General features: G+C 39.6%; 2 protein-coding genes across 3 annotated transcripts; both read left to right on the top strand.

Moving 5' to 3' along the window:
* The first annotated feature begins 996 nt into the window (after positions 1 to 996).
* On the top strand, positions 997 to 5,714 carry LOC131159574 (pentatricopeptide repeat-containing protein At4g02750-like). The gene is made up of 2 exons (XM_058114595.1): positions 997 to 2,107; positions 4,383 to 5,714. Exons 1-2 carry the CDS (start codon positions 1,351 to 1,353, stop codon positions 5,342 to 5,344), a joined length of 1,719 nt encoding a protein of 572 aa, XP_057970578.1. The 5' UTR covers positions 997 to 1,350; the 3' UTR covers positions 5,345 to 5,714.
* On the top strand, positions 5,273 to 9,215 carry LOC131159573 (putative WEB family protein At1g65010, chloroplastic). 2 transcript variants are annotated; one of them, XM_058114593.1, is made up of 5 exons: positions 5,365 to 6,044; positions 6,206 to 6,482; positions 6,577 to 6,716; positions 6,985 to 7,111; positions 7,213 to 9,215. In XM_058114593.1, exons 2-5 carry the CDS (start codon positions 6,330 to 6,332, stop codon positions 9,067 to 9,069), a joined length of 2,277 nt encoding a protein of 758 aa, XP_057970576.1. In that variant the 5' UTR covers positions 5,365 to 6,044; positions 6,206 to 6,329; the 3' UTR covers positions 9,070 to 9,215. The 2 variants fall into 2 exon arrangements, with proteins under 2 accessions (XP_057970577.1, XP_057970576.1); XM_058114594.1 differs by having other exon boundaries at positions 5,273 to 6,044; positions 6,206 to 6,716.
* Positions 9,216 to 9,510: the final 295 nt, after the last annotated feature.

The following is a 9,510-nucleotide window of genomic DNA, read 5'->3' on the forward strand; positions in this document are numbered from 1 at the left end:
AAGGCCTTCACAATAAGTGGCTGTACAGAATTGAAGAGGAGCATGACGGCTCTAGAAGGTACAAGCCTCAGTTGGTAGTCAAAGGCTTTGAGCAGAAGAAAAGGATTGACTACATTGGCATTTTTACACCAGTTGTGAAGATGAAAGCTATTAGATTAGTCCGCAAAAATCTAGCGGACAGGAAGGTGGTGACTAGAGAGAAACTGAAGTTGTGCTCAACTTCAGTTGGTCTTCATGCTTGAAGACAGACATAAGCACGTCATTCGTCTATACATTGGTTGAGATGCTGCCTCCGTCTCCAAGTGGGAGATTGTTAGGAATTCTAGTGTGGAACCGTCGGCAGCAACACCTCCCCATGCAGCCCATGTTGAAATGAAGACCAGCAGCCCTCCACCTACTCTACAGATTTTGTTGAAATCTGCACCCACCACCTTTGAATTTAGCTCCCCCTTGTGTATATATATATGTGAGAGAGCTGTGATGCATTGTGCTGTGGCTGTGAGTGTATGGAGCTGTGAGCTGTGTGAGTATTGTATTGCAGTGTGCTTAGAGTGCAGAGAGAAGTGTAGAGAGAGTGCAGAGAGCAGAGAGTTGTGGTGAGAGAGAGTTGAGCAGTGGCTCCTCCTTGTATTGTTTCTCCCAGTTTATAGTGCAGTGGTGTGTGCTCCCGTGAATGTAGGTCAGTTTGGATCGAACCACGTAAATCCGGTGTTCCTGTGTGGATGTGCTTGTTTATTTTTTTCCATGTGCGATTGTTGCTCTAGGTTTATTATTCCCCCAACAAGACGTTAGTCGACTGGTACCGTGTAGAATTTAGAATAAGGAAATTGCTTGAAATTGTATTTTCATGATCTCAATGCATATCATTTACAAATTATTTAAAGGCAAATTGATGCACAGCTGGCTTGATAAAGTGCCATAAATTTTGCCTATGAGTTACAAATTTAAAATTGAAAAGATTAAAAATAACTGAACTTTAAGCTCCAATGACTTCTCATGATTAAGCTGATTTGACTGACTTGGTACATTTCCCATGTGGAATCAACCTTGACATGCGATGAATTTACAAAGTCATTTGTTTTTTAATTAGAGATTAAATTTCAACAATCATAAATAAACCGTGCTTGAATTATTGGTTCGGTAATCCGTTGTAGTTCTGACTTGTGAGGTAGTGGGAAGTCGGTCGATCATGGGACATAGTTGTTTCCAATGAACAAAAGTCAAAATCTGGTAGTAATCCGTTGTCCCTGAAAAACCTTTGTCGTTGGCCTCCCATATGATCTCCCTCTGTTTCTGCCAGCCGCCTAATTTGATTTTTCTGTTATCCTGTGTTCGAATTATCCGCTGTTCATGTTTCCCATTTTCCCTTGCCGCCGCCTTTCCCGCGGTTTCCTTCCTCTGTCTTCGAAACTTTTCTCCACCCAAAATGTCTATGCTTGCAATGTCGAAATTGGGTCCCTGTCTCGCGCTGGGAAGATGGAGGCCGCCCGCCAACTGTTCGACAATATGTCCGAACGAGATGTCGTTTCATGGAACGCCATTATAACTGGGTATTGGCAAAATGGGTGTATTGAAGAATCCAAGAAGTTGTTTTGGTCGATGCCCGAGAGGAATGTGGTGTCCTGGAACTCGATGATTGCTGGGTGTGTGGAGAATGAGCGGATTGATGAGGCGCGCGAGTATTTTCTGATGATGCCCGTGAGAAATACGGCCTCCTGGAATGCAATGATTTCTGGGTTTGTTCGCTGTGGTTGGGTTGAGGAAGCTTGTAGACTGTTTGATGAGATGCCGCGGAGGAATGTCATTTCTTATACGGCAATGGTGGATGGATACGTTAGGAAAGGGGAGATTGTGCGAGCAAGAGCTTTGTTTGACCGCATGCCGCGAAAGAATGCCGTCTCTTGGACTGTGATGATAAGTGGACATGTGGAGAATGGGATGTTTGATGAAGCTAAAGAGCTGTTTGATCAGATGCCGGATAATCATGTTACTGCAATGACAGCTATGATTACGGGGTATTGTAAGGAGGGGAAGATGGAAGAAGCAAGAATTTTATTTGAAGAAATTCAATATCGAGATCGCGTTGCTTGGAATGCAATGATAACGGGTATAATTTGCTTAACTGTGGTAGAAACTCTTGAATTTTCAGTATGAATACTAACTGCTGAATTAGTAAAAGATGGAATCCAAGCTTTCATGTTATATTTATACTTGCAATAGGCTGAACTAGGATGTTAGATGCAGGGCAAATTTTCATGAATATAGTCTACTTGGGTTGCATTTCAGTCTGTAACCAACCTATGTGAGATTTTTCATAAAATTTACTTTAATTTTTCACTATATGATGCAAGTCCATCCTTTTGTTCCAACTATTGTTGTTAAAATTATTGTTTGCTTTAGTACTGTAGCACTCCAGGGTAGAAAAATGAACCTGTATGTCTGGTGTGGTGCATTTTGAATGTTGGACTAGGATAGTTAGGTCACTGGGAAGTGTGAAAGTTGCTCCGATATAGATATATTTTCCCTGATCTTGTTCGAGATCATGGTACCTCTGTGAATCACAGTTTATGCTGCTAGAATCATTGTTTGTAACAAACCTGTTATGGGATTTCCTCAAATGGTTGAGGGTAATCGTGGTTTGTGATCATAGTGTGATAACTGGCAATGAATGAGACTTCTTTGGTGACCATGGCAGTCAACTTTACAGTCTGCTAAGGAGCTGTCTCAGGTGAATGACAATCAGGATAAATGTTTTAGCTGTGGGTTCATTTATCACAGCATGTAATGGCAGGTTTTAATGTTCAGTGGGAGGCTTAGAAAATTTCTTTAATGCAGGAAAATAAATATATAAATAAAAAAAAATATTTTTTATATGTCCCAAAGCAAGTAATTAAATGCACATTCACATTTAACACTAGTAATAATTATTTCATTAACCAAAAAAAGTCGAAAGAAAAACTTCCTAGCATGTTATTTACTATTGTTTATTCATTTGTCACAAACACACACACACACACACACATACATTTCCCTCTCTCTCTCTCTCTCTCTCTCTCTCTCTCTCTCTCTCTCTATATATATATATATATATATATATATATATAAAATTTTACTTAAAGGTCCTGAGTCTCTCCTAGCATCTATTTTTTTTTTTTTTCTATTACGTCGGATGTCCTCAGCCGGCATCTACCAGATTACCCTGGGATGCATCACAGCCAAGACTAATCCCTCTCTCCACAGAACCCACCCCAAGGCCCTGCAGGGGGTAAATCGAGATTTGCTCAAAGCAGCAGGAATCGAACCCAAGAAGCTAACCTGGGTCACAGGCTCTTTAAGAGTGGAGGAAAAGTTGTATTTTCAGTGGAGTTAGCCCCTTAATTTACCAAAAACTCCTTTTTGTTTTCAACCTTTTAGTGGGGGCACCTGCTCCCACTTATCTCTATGTGGGTCAGTCACTAATAATGTCCTACTTTTCAATCTTAGTGTAGGTACATAAGAATCTGAACATTTTTAAGTATTTGCTCTTGCTTTGAAAATTATCGTTTCTGCAAATTTGGATATTGTATGCACCATGGAAATTTTCTATTTTTTGGATAAACTCAGACCTTTTTGGCTCATTCTTAGACTTCACATTTTAAAAACTGAGCTAAAGTTGTAGAGTTGAAGTCTTTTCCTGCATTCATGCTTCACATGGGTCATTTTGCAATCAGTTATGAGCTTGGACTTGAAGCATGTTCAATTGTAGTTTTGAAAAGCTTTCACCCTATGTTTTGAGAGACCTTGGATTTGGAATTTTATTAGATTTGGATGATGTAATATAAAATTGTATTAAAATTTGCCTAAATTCACCAAAATCCAAATCTAAGGTTTGAAATCCATACTCCCAAACACAGTTTTTGTTATAGGCTTTTCCTTAAGGTGAACTATGCTTAACTTATGTGTGAGCCAAATCAAGTCATACTGTTACAATCATTTATAGTCTGAGTGGCTGGTTAAAAATGCCACCTGATTTGGTGACTGGTTTAAAGTTAAAACTGTTGGTCTCCCGGCAAGTGTTTGCAAACAACAATTATGTGGTTGTAGAAAATATTTTTAAGTTGCATGATGGTCACCTTTAACTATACTGTTCAATGCATTTTTCCCGAGATATTGAAAATTTGGGAATCTTGTTGCGATAATAAGCCTTGTAATGTATCCCTATATGCTTTGTTGTTATAAATTGAATACAGATGTTGATTGAGAAGACTGTAATGGTTATAGATGCATATACTGTGTGGTACAGCAGACTGCTTATTGATGCTGATCCTATCAGGCTTCTTTCTTTTTTAAAGTGTTCATGTTATCCAGTGTTACAAAAAAAGGATGTTTTGCATATTTTTCAGGTTATACGAATAACGGGATTGGTGATGAAGCACTGAAGTTACAGTTACAAATGCTTAGGATTGGAATGCAGCCTGATCACTTGACCCTTGTTTCTGTACTTACTGCCTGTTCTTGTCTTACATCACTAAAAGAAGGAAGACAGATTCATGTGCTTGTGCTTAAGAATGGGCTTGAATCAGTTGTTTCTGTATGCAATGCTTTGATTACTATGTACAGCAAATGTGGTGGCATCCTTGATTCTGAGTTAGCTTTTGGACAAATTGAGAGTCCAGACATAGTTTCGTGGAACACCATAATTGCTGCATTTGCACAGCATGGGCTTTATGACAAAGCACTTAGTTTTTTCAACCAGATGGGATTGGGTGGCTTTGAGCCGGATGGAATAACATTTCTTAGTATATTATCAGTTTGTGGTCATGTCGGGAGGGTGGATGAGAGCTTAAAGTTGTTTGACTCGATGGTTAGGAATTATGGAATTGTACCTGGGTCTGAGCACTATGCTTGCATTGTTGATATACTAAGTCGAGCAGGCAAATTGGAGAAAGCGTACAAGATAATCGAAGAGATGCCATTTGAGGCAGACTCTGCAGTCTGGGGTGCTCTTTTGTCAGCTTCTCGGGCTTATCAAAATGTGGGATTTGCAGAAATTGCTGCTAGGAAAATAGTGGAATTGGAGCCTCAGAGTTCCGGGGTATATGTTATTTTATCTAATCTATATGCTGCTGCTGGCATGTGGAAGGAAGTTACAAGAGTTAGGGGTTTGATGAAAGAACAAGGAGTTAAAAAGCAACCTGCATATAGCTGGACAGAGATTGAAAATAAAGTGCACTGTTTCCTTGGAGGAGATGTTTCTCACCCAGATATTGTCCGCATTTATTTGGAGCTTAAGTGGATGAATTTACAGATGAAGAACATCAATGATATTGCAAAAATTGTTTCAGCATGGAGCTGCTATGGTTGAAGTACTTCTTTTTATGCCGGTGTGTGAATTATTATGGAAGGAAGAAAAAACTTCAATTGAAGAAGATTTGGAAGTCTTAATTCAACTGAACAAAAGCAATATTGGGCAGAAGGGAAAAATAGAAAGGCCTTCCTTGCCAAGTGACTATATCGGTTAGATACTTGATGCGTATAGCTATTGAACTGGGCCAAAATTGCTTAAAGAAGAAAAGCCTTTCGTGCAATGCTTTTTGAGTGGCTGAGACTGGCATCTTGTGGAAAATTGTAAGAAAATTAAAGACCTGAGGCGCCCATTAATGAGCATATGATGTAATCATGCAAGTGATATATTACGATTTTAAAGGAAAATATTAGGTATGTATCGGGCTGCATTTGTGCGTGCTTATGGACCATGCAAAAGGTTGATATTATTGATGATTTTAGAGAATAATTTGGGAATTTTATTTTGCTTTTGTGAATGGTTAGCATGGACTTAGATAATGCTGGTTAAAATCTTTTCTGGGTGCCAGAGTGAGGAATAGGTTCGAAGGGACGTAGCAACCCAGAACTCTACTGCAGATGGGGCTTGTCAGTTCTCGAAAGGGCACGTTATCTGAAATAAGCATGCGGCCATTGCTCCACAGGGACCCTGTTGGATTTGTTTCTTTCCTGTGATTTTTTTTTAATGGCCACCCAATGGCTCAAGGCAATCAAGATTCAAGGTATGCCCAAAACTGGTTAAATGTTATAATTTGAATGCTACATGATAATATAATTTCTCACTGATTTATGATGCACGTACGATGCGTTTTCATTGAAAGCCATTCTCCAGCTTATTGGGAGCATAGACAGAGTCTGAGGAGTTCCTTTTTCCTTTCTGTAGCTGCTGAATTGAACCCAAGGAAGGGGAGACCTGTATATGGAAATTGGAGAGTAGACGGAAAAAAATTCCAGTCCCAAAGTTTATTGGGCCAAAGCCCAATGAAAGCACAGGCCCATAATGGGCGATGGAACATTCCATATTCCTAGGGTCAAAACATAACATGCAGACAGAGACAATTGAAGAAAGTCAGGACTCAGGGGCGTTTCCGTCAATACACAAGATACATTGGGCCAATTTGATACTTCAGAAACTTTCAAATGTCTGTCAGCCAAACCAGGTCCCGCAAAACATTTTAAAAACCCTCTCTCTCTCTCTCTCTCTCTCTCTCTCTCTCTGGTTTGCCGTTGCGCAAAATAACTGAGCCTTTGCAGGAAGCCGCCAAATTCGCTTTTTCTTCACAACCAGTAGGGGTCAGCAGCACGTCTCTCTCTCTCTCTCCCCACCCCCCCCTAAATATAGACGATATACAGATGGAGAATTGTCGGTTCAAGATGCTACCTTCCAAACCCAGGTGCTTGTTATGAATCCATTATATATATTTGCATTAGGGTCTTAGTTTTTGTTTTTTTGTTCTTTTTCATTTGAATCGTAAGTTTGTATTTTTTGTTTTTTTCATTTTTCATCGTTTTTGCTTCGACGGGTTGTGCTTATTTCGCGCTTTCTTTGCTTCTGTGACTTTCTACACCGTTAATTTCATCTGTTTGGTAATAAGCGTTTCCTTTGCTTTCTGCGACTTTTCTAAAACCGTTACTTTCATGTATTTGGTATTGAATATTCAGACTTCTAGCGGGATGTGGATCTGGGTCTCCTGATGTTGTGAAAAATTCTATCTCTGCATCAAAATATAGATTTATTTTATCTAAATCTATCAGGGGTAAGCCCTCAAAAGCTGCAAAACTGCCTGAGGTATTCACATTTTTGTGAAATTCTGTCTTTGATTGGGGATGGATCAAATTATTCTTATGCGTTTGACATTATGATGATAGGTTTTTTGTAATTTGATGCAGAAAGGGATTGTGGAAGCATCAAAGATGGAGCAGCGCATGGATCACCTTCAGGAAGAGTTGAAGGCGGCCAAAGAACGACTGAGTGCAACGGAGGAAGAGAGAGATCGGGCACTCGATGAGCTTAGAGAGATGAAAAAGGTGGCTGACGAAGCCAACATGACGCTTAGTGAAGCATTACCTTCACGTAAGGCTGGAGAAATATATATGGAGCTCAATGCGGTGAAGAAATCACTCTCTGATGCAAGTCAAGAATTGAGGATCAAGGAAAAGAATATCGAATCTCTAAAACTTGAACTTGAAAAGGCTAGACAATTGGGGCTGAAATTATCAGACAAAGATGCCTCATCGGATAAGCTAAAAGAGGAGTCGAACGATGCAAAATCCTCAGAGACTTGCACAGTGGGTTTATTGTCTGAATATAAGAAGAGAATTCGAGAACTAGAAGTTGAAATAGGGAAAGGAAAGGAATCAGAAGCAAAAATGTTCAATTCATTTGTCACACAAACAAAGCAACTTGAGGAAACCAAGATTGCGCTTGAAGAATCCAAGCTTGAAATTACTTCACTTCATGAGAAACTGGAAAGGTTGGAGGGTGAGCAAAGTAGCAGAAGTCCTAATGCATCCCATAGTGTGAATTCCGTGAAAGAAGCATTAGAAAGTCTAAGATCTGAGCTTCAATTGACAAAAGAAAATCTCACTCATGCCCAAGAAGGTGAGAAACTTGCCTCTTTGAAGGCCCAAAGTTTACTTGAGGAGATGGGTTTTCTTAAAAATGAGTTGAGATCTGCTATTGAGGCAGAAGAGAAGAGCAACAAGGCCATGGATGATCTGGCATTAGCACTCAAAGAGGTTGCAATGGAAGCTAACCAGGTGAAGGAGAAACTTAGCATTGCCCAGGTGGAACTAGAGCATGCCAAAGGGGAGGCTGATCAATCAAAGGTTTTGCTAAATAGCAGTGAGGGTAAGTATCAAGAACTCTTGAATGAAACAAATACAGAATCTGAGCGGTTAAAAAATACTGTTGAGAGACTCAGAGTAGAAGCAGAGGAGTCGCTTTTGGCATGGAATGAGAAAGAGATTGGGTTCGTCAGTTGCATAAAAAGAGCTGAAGAGGAAAGGACTGCTGCGCAACAGGAGTACAATAGACTGCTCGAATCAATAAAAGCCTCTGAGAATAAGACTATGTCATCGAGAGAGGAGAATCACAAATTGAGGGATATATTGAAACAGGCCTTGAATGAGGCTACTGCTGCAAAAGAAGCCGCAGGGATTGCTACGGCTGAAAATTCTCAGCTCAAGGATTGTTTAGCTGAAAAGGACAATGCTTTAGATATTCTTACCCGGCATAATGAGAGCCTTAGAATCAATGAAGCTGCAGCTCTTGAGAATGTTAAAGAGTTGAAGCGGTTGCTTTCTACATCCTCAGCAAGAGAGTTGAGGACTAATAACGAAGAGTTTGGAGGGATATTCAGAATGCACAATCCGGCGCTTAAGGTGCATAAAGGTGACAAGAAACTGAACAAAGCTTTCAGTTTTGATCTTAAGGACCTTAGAGTTCCAAATAGAAACAAGGATGTTAATGAGGACCCTAAGAAGGCTGATGCACTCAAGGGCTCAATATTTGATACGGTAGAGTCACCGAAATCAGAAACCCATCACCGAAAAGGGTCCTCTTCTACATTCACAGATGATGGAGAAACAATCAATTCAGACGACTATGATCATCTGAGTGGGACTTATGCTGATGATATGGAGAATGATCGAAACTCACAAAGAAAAAAGGTGGCTTTACTGCGAAGATTTGGAAATCTTATAAGGAGGGGTAGTTTCCACAAAAAGGAACCATCTATGGAATAAGTCCTTGCCCTGGTTTTATTTTTTATTTTTTCCCTTTTGTTTGTGTAGTTTTGGTCTGAAGTTACGATGTTCTATCCAGATTTTGAGTTGTAGATTAATTTTTCGCTATGCTCCATGCCATCCAATATACTGTTTATTTCTTTTCATAGGCTTTTAAAAAGTAAAAGAAGAAAAGAGAAAAGTCATCTTGTAACATAATTTATCTAAATAAAAAGCACAATTTCGGTTGCGGTCAACCCCACTAATCATCCATTGACAATTTGGCATTCCTCTTCATGAATGTTTGGAGTCCTTTTCCCATAAATGAGAAAATTTCAATGTTAGGCCTTTGGCTTTGGTTTTCCAAAATTCTATTAGAGCAGACCTCCTCCTGTTGTGAGTTGTGACTGAATCTTTGGGTATATTTCTCTCTTTCTTTGCTTTGATGCATTCAAACATGAC

The sequence above is a fragment of the Malania oleifera genome, chromosome 7, assembly GCF_029873635.1.
Source record: "Malania oleifera isolate guangnan ecotype guangnan chromosome 7, ASM2987363v1, whole genome shotgun sequence".
Lineage (NCBI taxonomy): Eukaryota > Viridiplantae > Streptophyta > Magnoliopsida > Santalales > Ximeniaceae > Malania > Malania oleifera.